This window comes from Diadema setosum, chromosome 15 (assembly GCF_964275005.1).
Source record: "Diadema setosum chromosome 15, eeDiaSeto1, whole genome shotgun sequence".
Classification (NCBI taxonomy): domain Eukaryota; kingdom Metazoa; phylum Echinodermata; class Echinoidea; order Diadematoida; family Diadematidae; genus Diadema; species Diadema setosum.
In genome coordinates, this window is record NC_092699.1 from 31061951 (window position 1) to 31078365 (window position 16415).

Consider the following 16415-nt stretch of genomic DNA (forward strand, 5'->3'; position numbering starts at 1 on the left):
TCACTTGCTATTGGGTATGTGATTACTAATGGATATTGCAGCATACCTGTGTACAAAAACTGTTTATTTCTAGGTGGTAAATTTTTGTTTTCAGCCTTTGATAGAAGTGGGTACTTTCTTTTGCTGTCCAGTGTAGGTATATAATCATCAAGAATATAAGAACCCTCACGCGATTGCTATTACAAGACAGGAATACGTAATGTACCAAACATATTTCACGACTTTATCGAAGTGAAAATGAAATGAAATGAATGAAGTGCCACTGTCGTCTGTCCCCGAATTAATATCGAAAGCGATATATGACATTCTTTGGCATTAATGCTCTCGTATAATTAGAAGCGCAAAAGTTGTGTATCATCTCAGAATATAATAATAAGCTTTCTATACAATTTAACATTTCGCCGCTTTCAGAACTTCACAAGAAGTTTCAAGAGCAAAAGAAACATCAGGAACACATGGAACATTGAAATCGAACCTATATCTATGTAGGGAATGTAGTCTTTTGCAAAGGCGGCTCGCAAAGGACTCGCATAATGGCGTGCGTTGGACTCGCGCGCACACAGAGATCGGATGGGAGCGAACTGTGCGTGTGCTGAAATTATAGCGAGACGCCTTTGCAAAAGGCTATAGAGAATGTGGATACCACACAATGATAGCAGAGAGAAATATCCGTGTACTTGTTTGTATACGAACTTCTTTCAGCAGCTTTGACATAGATGAAAATACGATTTTATATTTCTATCAAACAATGACCTTCATCTTAATAATTCAGAGGCGTACAATAAAAAGTAAACGAAATTATGACGGAATTATGTCAAAAATTGGAAGAACCTATATCATTTTGAATATGGACTGAAAATACACTTTATCGCTCGATGCATGACGTCAAGTCCCATCACCCTTTTTTTCACCACAGGGGGAGTTTGCAGATGAACGACTCAACGGTGAACTCGTTCTCGATCCCACAGTGGAGATCGTTCCAGTTGTAACCGAACTTGGTGTTGAACGACGCACAGTCCTGATTGTCGTCATAATTGTTGGGTTGGCCCGATCCCCAGGAGGTGAAAGTGACGTCAGATCCGTCGCTCCATCTCCAAACGCCCTCAGCGTCTTCGTCGGTAAGACCAATCCACACCCTGGTGGCCACCTGACGATGGGGATAATATTCAAAAGGGAATTTACCCAACCCATGATGAATTCAAATAGATGCTGAACAAATGAAAGAAACTTATGCTTTTAAGTTTCAGAAAAAAAGAAACACACACACACATGATGTGTGCCTTTAAAGGGATCTTATAGTTCTGGTTGAGACCTAACCTCGGGTTTCAAACATTTTAGGGTGAGATTATGAGAAACTTCTTAATTAAGAAATATGTAAGAACATGTAATTCCAAAAGTAATTCAACGTGGTTTTTTGATGAAAATTGATTTTGAAATGGCTGAGATACCCAAAACAGAGCAATTGTAATAAAATGTGGGACCCAGCTTTTATTACGATCGCTTGTTTTATTTTATTTTTGGGTGTCTCACCCATTAAAAAACTGATTTTCAACAAATAAAGTTTGATTTCTTCTATAGAAAGGTATGCTCTGTACTATTTTACAAACGGTTTCTTGATATCAAAAAAAAAATAAATAAAAGCGCCAATTCTCACCTCTACCGATACTGTACCATCCCTTTAAGTTTCAGGAAAATCTGACAATCCTTTAAGAGTATGAGGGGTTTTTGAAGTTTTGAGTATAACATCCACGTTATCATGGTTATCAGTCATCACGGGATAAAAAAGACTAGAAAACAAATTGTAATGTCACAAAAGTTGAACAATAGATATGAATAAAAGATACAGCAATTCTTTTTCTTGTCGTTATTTTGTTTAAGACATCGTCGACATCGCAGCAATGTTATGGTCACATGACGGTATACGTAAGAATAATGATTTAACCGAATGCAATTGCTGAGGAAGTTCCAAAGTCAACATACATACCAACGTGGTGACCAATACAACACGAGAATTTCAGGACTACTGCTGTTATAAACTATTATACAAACCCGAGATTCAATTATGGCCCTTTTTTATTGAAACCACCATGTATATTATACGTGTTGCTCAGGACGAACTATTAGAATAAAATGAGCTAGATCGACATTGATGGTGAGATGTTTATGATTTTAAAATGTGATGATATGACACTTGGTCGCTATTTTTACCCTTTAAATGTCGGAGTTTTCCTATCATATTTGCATGCAAGAGTATTATTTAAGAGCAAAGCTGTATACTGTAAGCAATTTGGGCGCTTGGGAGAGTTATTCCACAAACGAAAGCATAAGCAGGCGCGGTGGAGCACCCCAATTTGCATCTCATTATCGCCCCGTTCTATTTGAATTTCCAACGGGCATCCACGGCTGCCCGAAACTGTGTGCATGAAAAAGTCAAATCTTTACCTTCTCCTTGTGCCGCTATGCGTGCCGCTAGTAAACTCAAACTTCCCACACTATCTAAGTTTTTAAAAACCTTCCTTTTGATGAAAAAATTATGAAATTTGCTGCTCTAGAACTTGAGATATTAAAGCGTTTTGAAAATCACCTCTCGCAAAACATGCTCTCTGTTTTTTTCCGACTGGACTATGGCCGGGCTCCAATGTGTCCGAAACTGGCAACATAAGTTCATCAGGCCTCAATCCATCTTATGGTGAAAGTTTTCGCTTTGTACCACCTGTACTTTTTGAGAAATCAACTTGTTTCTACAGGGTTTGGAATAGAAAATTGTAGTCGGCGAAACAATTGAAAATGACGTCATTTCTTTTCCCGTAATATTGGGCATGCGTGGTACGTGAGATTCAGGATTTCGTGCTCATTGTTGGTTTGCATGTGACGCAGTCAATTTTGCTGAGTGTCGCACGGCGGTGAATGCTGAGCTGCTGCCGCGCACGCTGCATGCAGCAATGCGTTGTGTGTGCTGTGACATGCAACGCCACAGTGACGCGATTAATTATACATGGGACCGACCTGTACGCTTTGCGTTCGTGTCATTTTTGACATCACCTTCTGTTTTTTTCCGACACAACCATGGCCGGGAATATTATGGTATGAAATTTAAAATGCAAGCAGATAAATAAATTTCGGTGTACTTTGTTTGAATGGCGCTTTTGTTCCGCAATCACACTTCGTGAATTTTAGGATGATTTTCGAGGCATATTTTTGGTAATTTTGCTCGCCAGGTTTTCGCTAAAATTTCACATTTTATCATAGTCAAATCCTTTAATATGTTATATGTGCATATTCGGACATGTTTTCAAATTCAAACTAACTCAATTTTAATCCGAAAATAGGTTTCCTGAAATTGTTATTAGCTTGAGAAGTTGTTTACTTTTTCTCAACTACGCGAGTACATGTTGTTTACTTTATGCAAATGAGGCTCGGCTGCCGATGGATTTCTGCGAGATAATTGGGGTGCTCCACCGCGCCTGTAAGAACACAGAGAGAGAGAGAGAGACATCGGAAGAGTAATTTTAGCAATTATAGTATGGTGTTACTTTCTCAAAGATGGCCCGGTCATCACTATTCTTTCCTGGTTTCATGACATCTGCCCCTGCAGCAGTCGCTCCCGTGAAATATCTGCACGCTATTAAAGCTCAACATAAATTCTATACCCACAAACATAACCCTATTAAACTCTAATCCCAATTCCCACATTAAACCAAACCTAAAACCCTATCACAACCCTCACCCTAACCCCAAGTCCTTGGAGAAAATAAGGACAGAGCAATTGCTACGTCACCTCTTTCATCGAAATGGTCCCTATCATCAACTCAGCATTGCCCGGCAATAATGATTTCTACACCGTCCTATGTCGAAAGGGACGTGATAATTATCATCGGTAAAAACATCTCAACCAAGAACGTAATCACAGGACTCGATCTCAGGTCCTTCGTTTCAAAGGCAAGATTCCCATCCACTAGACCACAGTGATACCCCAAAGAAACTTACTCTCTTGTTTCGAGTGGTATCGTAGAGTGCTGTGAGGAAGTTGTGCTCTTCTTGGGAGTGGACTGAAGCCAGATGCCCCAGACTTAACGTCCCTGTTTCCGAACACGGCACGGAGAAGCCACGGCAGTGCATCTCTGCAACCTCCCATGTCACGTTCTCGAAAGTAAAGAATCTGTAACAATTTAAAGAGGAAATATAATCCATGGCAACTAAAAGACAAAGGAAAAAAGAATACTGCATTTCAAAGTCGTTTTTACGGTTCGCATATTGAAATTATAGGTCCTAAATAGGCAGGATGGTCAAATACATAATTCGTGACAAACGGACGCACACTAAGAAAGTTATGGGATTTTGAATTGTCGCGATACGTACGGTTTAACAAAATAGTGCTAATATTTGTGATAACCACATAATAACAGGACCATGAAGAGATCAATCAATTCTGCGTCGTTGTTCTTTTAACGCTAAAAAATAACAGGGGAGAAAATTCGAAAAATAGAGATAGAAAGAAATAAGCGTTAGAAAAACCCATGACCGCTCGAGGGCTATACGCATCCATTTATTATTTCCATTAATAGAGGGGGATCCGATCATTGACCTTTGACACAACCAATCATGAGCCTTTGAAGAATGCGATTTTGAAAGTTTTATCAAAGCAATAACAAGAGTGTGTATTCTTCACATCAATGGAGGAAAAAAAAAAAAAGGTTGAAGTGGAAGATTCCTCCCCAAAGCCTTTTCTAAGCGGATGTTCAATTGAGTATATCATGAATATAAGAACAACCCAAGTCCATGGAAGAACATTTCGAGTAAACTAAAAAAAAAAAAAAAAAAAAAAAATCATATCTTTTTTATATGTCCAATAATATTCTATTTAACTGTGATGGGAAGGTAACATTGTATATACAAATTAGAACATATATCATTATGACAATTAACATTTACATTAATTCTGGAGAGGCCATTTTGTGTGGTGGACTTGGGTCGTTCTTTGATTCATATGGACTTGGGTCGCCAGTCTTTGATTCATATACATGATATTCTGCTATAGAGATGAGAGAAGGATGAGAGAGGGCGCTGTTATATGAATGTAAGAATGACCCAAGTCCTTCATTCTTACATTAATATAAGATTTAACTCATTCATTTCAGGCACTTCCGGGGGTAATTAGTATTTATCATTTATACACAAGATGAGTCCATGCATAAGCTACAATTTCCCATGTCAAACTGAATTTGGCCAAAAATTGGACTTGGGTCGTTCTTATATTCAGGTCTTCAATTTTCAAAGGCGAAGCACACTTGCCATATAAATACACTCAGCAAAAAAAGAAAAGAAAGTAAACACTTTGCAAGTTTATATTCCCCATAGAATTTTTGGCTAAATATTAATGTATTACATACCATATGAAAGGTAATTTAGGTGGCTATCAACGTGGCAAGCCAATATACGCTTGAGTGAATACTTTTGTTTTTCTCTTCCAAGGCACAAAAGGGCAATTCCACGATAACACCGTGACACTTTTGAGTATAATTTCACTGATCAAATGTAAATAATAATCAAAATGTAACACTTGAGAAAAATGTTTTAATGTGTATCTATGCATATCGTCATAAGCAATTTTGAAAGCAAATGAAAGGAAGAAAAACTGCTGTGGTAAATGAGTTATGCACGATTAATTACCACTGTAACACCGTGACGCAAAATGGACATGGGTTTTTGTGCACTTTGTTTACTGACAAAACTCTGTGAAGTTAATGAACATTTTGATAAGTGGATGTGTTCATTGGATGTACTAGAGACTCAATGATAACAATGAAATAAAATTTTATTAAAGAATCAATTGACAGGAAAACTATGACATAGATTTTAAATAGGTGCACCCTAACACCGTGACTGTAACACCGTGACCTCTGAAATGTGTGTAGAAAACCTATGGAGAATCCTGTTGTCTTACTTTCAGCTCATAGTGTTTCTCCATTAGGTAGAATGAAATGATGATTCATGATGAATGTTTGACATCACAGTATAACACTTCCAGATAAAACAGAAAATTATTGAAATCATAACATATAAACAAAAACAACAAAGTAAAAAAAAAAAAAAAAAAACTTTGCACTGTAACGCCGTGACATGTCATATACGTTTGTACACGTTACTGTCAGGAACACTGCTCTTTCAGTAAAATATACTTTATGTTTTGAGACATAATTCACTCTATCATCATTGAAAGCTTGTTAAACATTTCTGGGTGAACTTTTGGGTTTACAACTACTCTTTAAAAGTCCAATTTGTATATTTAAAGATGACATACAAATTTGAAACTTTGATTTTAATGCCTTTGGTCACAAAGCCAGGTGAACCCACTTAGCAATTTCAGTAGCAATAAAAAGAATCACTCAAGCAATTTGTGTGGTACAAAATGTACCATAATTATTCTTCTTTTTCGAAGATGTACTGGAAAATGAACATGTACATAAAAATGATTACAATGCAAATTCTCATTCATACACATAAATCCTAGTGAGTGTGGCTCTTTTAATGGTGAAACTTGTAAGATTGTGCACAGCACCATGCACAGGAAAGTAGTATTCCAGTGAGATTAACTTTTGGTGGACTCATCAATCTAGCTCCAGTATGCCCTTCTTTAGGATACCAGGGAAGCTGCAGCAAGATTTCAGACTGTTTATCATGTTAGGAACACATTTGAGTCTACAAAAGAAGAGTCAAACCATGTGATAAAATGGTCAATTATGATAAAATATTAAACAAAGGGTATCAACTCAACTGAAACTGTTGCCTTTACCATAATTAAAAGTTCAAAACCTTCAGAAATGTTTGCTCTGGAATATGAATCTGGTAGGTGGCACACTGTGAGTGGATTGCTTCCATTTTAACCCACCATTGTGCTCTGAGTGTTGATTGGCATATCAAACCCCACTGCACTGTAAACACAGTTCTCGATTTTTGGCACAGAAAGGGTTAAAATTGCATGATGTTGGCAACAAGTACAAGGGATAATCCTTGTGGATATAGCTTGACCCATCTGTTATGAACAATCCTTGAAAAACCTCTATCCTTTGAGTAAATGTGACAGAGAAATCAGATGGTCACTTCAACAGTTATTATCATGTGTAATCCGGTATGTGTCCTGTGTTATTGCAATGCAAGTCACGGTGTTATAGTCACGGTGTTACAGTTACTGTAACACCGTGACACATTTTAATCAGCTTTAATTAATTAACAAAATGAGTTACCATCAGTTTAGTACGTGTATATGGTAGCTGCATGTGGTCATGATTTGGGCTATCAAAATCAACCCTTTTGTGTTTGTCATTTTCAAACAATACTAAAAACATCAGTTTTTACCGTAACACCGTGACATTATTGATGATCTTATTTGCGATGTTCGCTGAAGCTTAACACATAGAAAATCTTGCACTTTGATGATTTGGTAATGATGTTCAACCCTTAAACTCTGAAAACAAAGGCAAAGTTTTTTATTCCTTTTTCATTTTCTCATGCTACATTCATTTAACTTCATTATATTTTTCAGATAATTATGTCAAATTTAATTATGCTGATTTTATGCACATATTTAGCAAAGTAAATGATGTAATTTTTTAACAAGATGGTCAAATATGAAAAATTCAGTCCTTAAGCTTTCATTTGATACCAAAATGAATGAGATTTGACTATTTTGAAAATTTGATGGTCATGTCCACTTTATCGTGGAATTGCCCAAAAGTAAAAATTGCAAAAATGAACAAGTTGTCATTCATGCGTAATGCTCTTCCATGTTACAATAAGAACAAAAGACAAATTTAACACAATAAAAAATATGAACTCAGTGGCAAAAATATATATGATCTCCGTATTATCTTTGAAGCTCAAAAAATCAATAAAGGCTAAAAATAATGGAGGAAAATGAAAAGTTATCTGTCAAATCCAAATTTAGATGAAATGAGAGAAGCAATTTTAAAAAAATGGTAGGATTTTGAATTGATTCATCTGAAATAAGGAAAATTGTAAATTATCTTTGGTTCTTGCATTTTTCTCATGATTTTTATATTACTAAATTGAATGAATGAAGTAAAGATATTCTTCTCATTTAATAATCTTTGTGCCCTTACTGTATATGTCATTTGAAGTTAGAGTTAACAGAAAATTCTTATTTTCCCCCTTAAGTTTCCCACTTTGATTTTGCTTAAGGTTATAAAGAGATAAAGACAACGAAAAACTTATTTTTACTATTTCATTCATGTCTCTCATTGTGTTAAACTGGTCTTTTGTTATCATTGCTATCTTAAAGGGCATTTGCAAATGAAAGACAATACGTCAGTTTTTGCAATTTTTACTTTTGTGCCTTGGAGGACAAAAAAGAAGTGTGTTTACTCATGCGTAAAGTTTCCCTTTATATTAACCTACTAGGTTAGATGATCAATTAAATTACCTTTAATATGGTATATAATACATTGATTTTCATCAAAATCTTCAATGAAAATTATGAACTCAAAGAAGTGTTTACTTTCTTCTTTTGCTTCTTTCTTTTGCTGAGTGTAGTATATTTTTTTATCTCGAGGCTGTACAATAAGGCCACATGCGTGTAATATTTCATGGCATTCAAGGCCAAACGGCGTAATAATATGCAGTGGTAGTACGGGTCCTATCTGTGGAGGACCTACCAGCATGTATGAAGAGTGATTATACATTGTAATTCAGTTGACCTGTCGCTCTGCTGAAGAATTCTGCGTTTTCCTTGATACCTACTTGAAGCATTTGAAACTGACATAAATGTTCCTCAAATATAACTATTCTAATCTAAATACGGTGATCAGGCGTCAGACAATTTAGTAACAGCAGGCCGAAATTGCAAGGTGCGGACAAAGCGTTACAGTAAATTCCGAACGTTCGTTATTCTGAAAAAAATAGAGAAAAGTTCGTTCTTCGGACTTTGATTTGTTTTCGAATTATTGAACTTTCAGAATAACTAATTTATTTCTGAAGGTTCGTAATTCCGAAATCGGAACGAGATTCGTTATTCCGAATCTTCTTTAATCCGAAAATAAAGGAAAGTCCGTTCTTCGAACTTTATTTTATTTTGGGAATATCGAGCTTTAGGAATAACAATTTCACTGTCGGAATAACGAACCTTATTTCAGGACATCGAACCTAGGGAATAATGCCAGAAACAACGAACCGTGTAGCTATTTCATTTTTCGATTCACGAGAATCGAGGTCTAGGTAATTTGTGTTCTTAGGAAGTAGGCCTAGGTCCTATAATACCTATTTCAAGATGCAGCTGATACCGCGTGAGTGACACCTCTCAACTATATCTCAAAAAAAAAAAAAAAAGAAGAAGAAATAATCCTGCTCAAAATACCCCTTGCCCATTGATTCTTTGATGATAAGATTTTACTGGAAAGAAAAATGACGGAAGATTATGTAGGAGTAAAAAAGAATGGCTCACCGGAAGCAATTATCACCAAAGGGGGTCCAGAACGGAGGGCACCCACAAGCGCTTGCCTCCGACGACGGGGGAAGCGTCACCAACAAAGCCGCAGTAATGGCCAGGATTGATTTCAAGATCGCCATTGCTGTAAGAAATGGAATTCGTTGAATAATGGTAGATCTCTGCTTATGTTTCAGACAGCACTATATTTCTGTATCGACAACTCACACATATTATGTCACGCTAATTGTGTATACATGTAGGCCCTACTCTAATGTTGAGTCATGCGGAATAAGCTAAAAGCATAATGATTATTATCCGAGCAAGGCATTCAAATCAAACACCGACAGTCATATTTTAACACTAATGTTTCTTCACATATAGTCTTAAAAGAAAAGAGAGATACAAACTTGCAAACGAGAGTCAATTCTGTATTAGTTTTATAATTAAAGCGATTCATCTGACACCATGAAGTGATAAACTTCGTTAACTTTAATGCATAAAAATGCGTATCATTCCAAGCCATAATACAAACTCATCACCACCAAAGCCCCGCAACGGAGTAAGAATGTTTTACAGAGAAACAACAGCAAAACATCTGGTAATACAAACCAACAGAATATTGATTCCGTGTGAAATTCAGAGTGAGAATGTCAGAACGAGATCCAGTCCCCTCTATATAGGCACCGAATGAGAGTACACATTAAGGAGTTAACTCTTGTAACGCAACGGTTAAAAAGAAACGATTCCATTTGCTTGGGCTTAGATATAGCTCGTTCGGTGAACCTTTACGTTAATTAAGGCTACTCCCGCGCCGATCGTGGGTCCAGGTATGAAATTTGATAAGACACTTTGTAACTGGCTCACGTGCCCATCGGTACAATGACCTTTTTGTCTTCTCGGTTGGTTAGGCACTTCACTGGTTTTGAAAATGACATGATGCATAAAGGCCGTGTCACACCTTTCCGGGCAAGCCTTGCGTGCGACTTGCAAAGAGCATTTTTGACTACCCGGAGGTCCCCGTAGATGATCCGCACATGACAGTACCTAGCATGTATCTCAACCGTAGGACCTTCGCCCGGAGGTGCGCACGCATATATTTTTACCCGTAACAGTGTTTAGGCCCTGTCACACCTTTCCGGGCAAGCTACTCGGGCTTGTTACGTGTAGGGATTTTCTAGCATACCGGACATTTCTGAGGGCGGAAAAGGATTTGAGCGAGTCAGCGCATGTGTCTTACTTGCTGGACGCGTTCTACTTAAATTATACTTGCGAGTATACTGTGTGACCTTTGTACCAGTCGCGTGGGGGCTGACAACTCAGTGAAGGAATTCCTCTAATGGAATGGCTGAAATCCCACAGAATTTCATTATCTTGGCTGCATACGGGACTGCGAAGTACCTGCGTGGGAGTTGCCTGGGAAGTGCTGCCGCTAAGGGCCTTCTACTGGCGTTCTGCGTGGACCTCTACGGGCATTCCCGCGACTCACCCGGAAAAAGTTTTGGTCATGCTCAAAACTTGGCTGCGGTTAAATCGGACTTGAGTGAGCACCTCCGGGCAACTACGCGCTAGATACTGTCAGGTGCGGACCAACTGCGGAGAGCTCCGGGGAGTAAATTTGTTTCCCCGCAAGTCAAGCCGCAAAACTTCCCCCGTACGGTATGACAAGGCATGAATGAAAATTGCAAACATTCTTGATCGCCCGCTGAAAATCTTCTACGTGCTGGAAACTACCTCCTCGCCACAAGCCCGCGTAGCTTGCCCGGAATGGCGTGACACGGCCTTAAGCTTATACCCAACGTTACAATTTATATGGAAGTCATGTTCAAACAAAGAATGAACTTGCGCAGGACGGGTACTTCGCAGCTGTAACGCAGGTACTTCGCAGTCCCCGTATGTCGCTCGTAGCTGAAAATGCTCTCACGCAGGTCACACGGAATACACACAAGTAGCAGGTAAATAACACGCGTCTCGATAGCAGTAAGACGCAAATACGGAACTCGCCAACATCCCTGCGTGCCCTGAAAATCCCTACTCGCAACAAGCCCGCGTAGCTTACCCGGAAAGGTGTGACAGGGCCTTAAAATGATGAAGCAGATCCTTGTTGTTTGATAAAATCCCGCTGCGCGAAATGAACTCATGAACAATGAACTCTCGCCCTTTCACCTAGGGCCTATTATTAGGCCTATATACCACGTTTTACCTCACACGTAATTCTCATTATGACCGGTCATTAGGAAAATTACGTGTGAGGCAAAATTAATGCCTGGTCACGTATACGCTCTCAACCACTGATTTTTTTAGAATCTGCCTTTGCATCGGACATAGATTTCTCATTTGTTGGTCTGACTTGTACGAAAATTTGATAATGATCTGTATGGGCTTATTCTTCTCATTACATTCAATGAAACACCGAAGAGAATTTACCTTCAGTAGGCTGAGGCTGATTAATATTCTCAGAATATTTCTGATAAATAGTAATCGTACATAAGTATAATCTCAGTGACAGGTACGGTGAGGTGGAAGAGATATCTCTCTTTCACATCCCCACTAATTGGTGTAAAGGGGAGGATGGATTCCAATGTCTTTTGTTTATCATGTTAGTTTATACTTAAGCAGTGAATGACAGATAATGCAAGTGGCAGAATCTTGGTCTTAAATTCTTAAAAATTTCACGTTTTCCCCACAAATAATCTTTGCAGTGCCTGAAATTATTTTCTTGACTAAAGATTCTCTAGGGAAAGTTATGGGCAATGGGATCAAAGATCCAAGGTCAAGTGAAAAGGCTAAAATTTCATTTTGTTTTTCCTCCACATCCTTTAAAAAAGAAATCCACCCCCAGAATAAATAAATTTCAAAAGTAACAGAAAAGTATTTCCTACAGAAAGACACAAAAATAACAAATATCGGATAAGAAATAAGCAAGATATGACATTTTGAAATTTCACAATTTTTCGGAAAACATTTCTTGACAAGTCCTTACGAATATTCCAATGAGCAAGTTGATGAAGTAAATACCCTCGCATTTTTTCATGTATGTTGTATATGAAATCTTTGGGGAAATTGTTATTTTTAGATAATATAGGTAAAAGCATGTTCTCATACCAAGATATATCAGAGTTAACATTTGTTCTTTTTTATCCTGGGTAATTTTAAGGCAAGTTTTATATCTATGCAGCTGAAATATGAGATTTTTTTTGGTCGATTCTGTATATGATATGAATAAGAAATTTTGAGAGCATGACATCGTCAACTTGAACATTTGAACATTCATAAGGATTGGTCAAGAAATGTTTTCCCCAAAAATTTGAAATTTCAAAATGTCATATCTTCTTGATTTCTTATCCGATTTTTGTAATTTTTATATTGTTCTCTAGGGAATATTTTTCTCTTTCTTTTGAAGTTTAGTTACTTTTGGGGTGGATTTAGTCTTTAAATGGTTTGAGGTATATATCCAAGCTGCCAGACAATGATTATATGACTTAAATGACAATGACACTCGAAGTCGTGTGCAAAGACACGTGACATAAAACAAAACACAAACATATACAACAACAACTAAATTAATTGATATTTGCAAGGAAAGAAAAATTATTATGATAATGAATCAAGAGCACTTTCGAAATTATTGCACTCAATTAGCGTGTGCAAAAAAAAAAAAAAAAAAAAAACCTCTCTCACACACACTATGCAATTAAACAAACATGGTCCGATAATATGAAAAGTATAATTTGTCAAACATTAAATTCAAGGCCAACTTTACCAGGTGATTACATTGAAAGCTTGACGGGAAGGACGATACGAAAGCCTCTTTAGGAAAAACCTTAAAAATGACATGCTATGTAAACCCTCTCTCTCTCTCACACATACACACACACACACACACACACACACACGCATGCACACGCACACACACGCACACACACACACACACCTCGAAGAAACGATAGTTCCGCTGCCCCCTGATTATCCAGGGCTCCACCTCCAAGCACTGAACTTTCCTATACAGCGTGTCCCAGAAAAAACGAAACCGGGTTTCAATGTACTTTTGTACTATCGAAATCATACATTTTCTTTATGCGATATATATCAATGGAAAGATAACTTTTCTTCTTTCATTTGATGCACAACTCATTGTTCAAAATTCGTGCATGACTGAGTTAGAACAATAGACAGTGATGCTACTAAATTTTCATTTGCACGAGCTAATAGTGACTTTGGATGAAGTTTTCAAACTTTTCCAGCAATCTTTTGCAAAAAAAAAAAAAAAAAAAAAAAAATCATAACCTTAATATCCATTCTTTTTTCCTTTCGTATGATATCCCAGGCATTAAAAAAATGATCAACGCCTGCTCGAGAAAACTTCATTTGAAAATATGCTTCCATTTTACCCGGATATAGATAGATAGTAAATAATGAGCCACTTAGCTTTCCCTACACCTGCCCAACTTGGCAGATAACAATGGCATTCATGCTTCAATGCATTTACACAAACATGAAGGGAGGGGTAAAAAGGATTGTTACAGACGGTTCGGTTGTGAATAGGGTCGTTAATTAGCACATGATCATGAGCTTGCCTGACCTTGCAGCTAACTACAGAACAAAGGGTGTTCATCAGCAGAATGTTTGGGAGGTGGGGTGGGAGTAACGTACCGAAAAAAAAAACCTTCCACCCCCCCCCCCTCCCAAACAAAAAGACTTTCTGCCCTGCTCTAGTACCTTTGAAATGTTAGAAGTGATGTACTCTTTCTTTCTGCTTCACCTCCCCCTTCGAAAACTTCAAAACCCTGCCAGTGATGAAGGACTAACCACGCGTAAGGGAAATGTGGGGAGGAATGATAACAGTGAAATAAGTTTGAGGTACAAAATCATCAAAATGTGTATCATTGTTGTAATGTTGATTTCCCATAGCCATTAGACTGCGTGTAGCCTGAAAATACTCACGACATTATTGGTTATATCTCATAGCTTATTCTGAATAAATGATAACAAAGGACTTTCCGTCTCATACAGCATTATCTGTAAATACCCCCCCCCCCTAACATTCATCGTAGCACTACGGTTGTTTTGTTTGAATTCAATGGTGCACATGAGCCTATTGTCTAATGCTAAGTCGGGAGAGCTGAATGCTCGTTTTTCGACTATCCGTAGAATTGGTAGAAATGAAGCATGTTTTCATGCAATTTATTCTCAAGCATGCGTTATTCATATTTGACGTGTAGGGTCTCACATGAAAGCAGAAAATATGAATATTTTGGTTATAAACTTTGTTTTTAAAAAACGTGACGTTAAAAGTTTGAAACTTTCACTTCAAGTCACCCTTTGCGCGTGCAAATGACATTTTGGTAGCACCACTGTTCATTGTTCTAACTCAGTCATGCATGAACAATGAACGTTAAGTTGTATAATGAAAGAAGAAAAGTTTATCTTTCCATTGATGTATATCTTATAAAGAACATGTATGATTTCGATAGTAAAAAAGTACATGGAAACCCGGTTTCGTTTTTTCTGGGACACGCTGTACATCGTATATGCGTTGTCTCATAGCAATAATGTCAAGTATAATGTGTGTTGTGATAGGTTAGATTGCATCACGTGATCGTGTGCAAATTTCGGCTTGGGGCCCTGCCGTTATATCCTATTCCGTTATTTTGGCACGTAGAATCATGTGTTTATATCAAATAGGAGAAGTGGATTCAAGATTTCATTGGAATTTCAGCGCTTCGAGAATTCAATTTCAAGTTTTTGGTGTTTAGAGTGTTCCGGGATTGAAGAGCTGACATTACTTGTATATTGGAGTTCATTTTGTTTTAAAGGTAAGAAACTTCTGTATCTGAATAGTTGAAGAATGGGAAACCCGAGTTTCATCCCAGCCATATTATTTGAGATAGGAATCTGCAGTGAAGATTGTTTGGTATTCGATCTGCAAGGGAATAGAACGAAAGGAACAGTAAACAAAATGTTGTCGCTCTGTTGCTAATAATTATAATAATGTGGATGGCATATGAATCAAGTAATACTCATGCATGCTTGTGTGATTATTTGCATTTCCTGACATGCATATAGAATTGGACATCTCTTGTTGGCATTGTGTCTCTTATTGCTTTTATAGTATCTCGTACCATATACACTACACTTGGATTTATATATCTCAGTTACATATTAATGAGCAACGAATGAATTGTCATGATTCCGTTGCACAGCGAAAATCAAACATTGAGCAAGCCCATTAAATGCTTAGAGCTTGCTACTATAACGATGGCTGAAAAATATACAAATTCTATCTATCTCACATGTAGTTTTATACAATGCACTGAGTTATCATGCTCATCTACATTTTTTATGTAAAATTAATCGAAGTACCGTTTATTTAGTATTCTTACCCAGCTGTATTGTGCATATTCTGCCTCACATGAACTTATGCACAAACATAGAATATCGTACAACTGCAAATACGTATACAGTCACTCATTTTAATAGTGACATGGCTTTATGCTCACAACTGATACGGATATGAAACTGATCTTTCAAAACAAATCACCCATACTCATTTACGTTGAATAGCATTTGCATGTGCAATCTGATTGTACAGTAGATTCTAATAATATCACACAGAGCTAAATAAAAGATGTTAGATATAACCTCTAACAATACAAAACAGTTCTATGATGATATTAGTCAACATCGTTACCTCGCGGTATCTGGTACTACATTATGACTGTTCTACCCCAGAAATGCAAATTAAACCTAACAGCTACTTATAAGTAGCTCCCGAAGAGGGATGACCTGTGCACGACATGTACGAACTACAGCCTTCAAACTACGGTTCAGTAATTGTTTCCCCCAGCATGTATGCGGTATGCCGAATTATACTTTGAATTCAGCAGCGTTACGATGCCGCCGCCGCCGCCGCCGCCGCCGCCGCCGCCGCCGCGTCACATTCTTGTGTGCACTCTAGCGGCCACAAACCTTAACG

General features: G+C 37.6%; 1 protein-coding gene across 1 annotated transcript; it reads right to left on the bottom strand.

Moving 5' to 3' along the window:
• Positions 1-907: 907 nt before the first annotated feature.
• On the bottom strand, positions 908-9582 carry LOC140239254 (echinoidin-like). Its single transcript, XM_072319131.1, has 3 exons — positions 9458-9582; positions 3988-4159; positions 908-1147 (listed from the first exon to the last, which is right to left on the bottom strand). Exons 1-3 carry the CDS (start codon positions 9580-9582, stop codon positions 908-910), a joined length of 537 nt encoding a protein of 178 aa, XP_072175232.1.
• Between the last annotated feature and the right edge of the window lie 6833 nt (positions 9583-16415).

What these genes read in the sequence shown, in the direction of transcription:
- LOC140239254 (XM_072319131.1), bottom strand. Translation starts at nt 9,582, where the DNA reads ATGGCGATCTTGAAATCAATCCTGGCCATTACTGCGGCTTTGTTGGTG. An exon ending in TTTGGTGATAATTGCTTCCG is followed by an intron (nt 4,160 to 9,457) that starts GTGAGCCATTCT and finishes AAATTGTTACAG; the next exon opens with ATTCTTTACTTTCGAGAACG. An exon ending in ATACCACTCGAAACAAGAGA is followed by an intron (nt 1,148 to 3,987) that starts GTAAGTTTCTTT and finishes CCCCATCGTCAG; the next exon opens with GTGGCCACCAGGGTGTGGAT.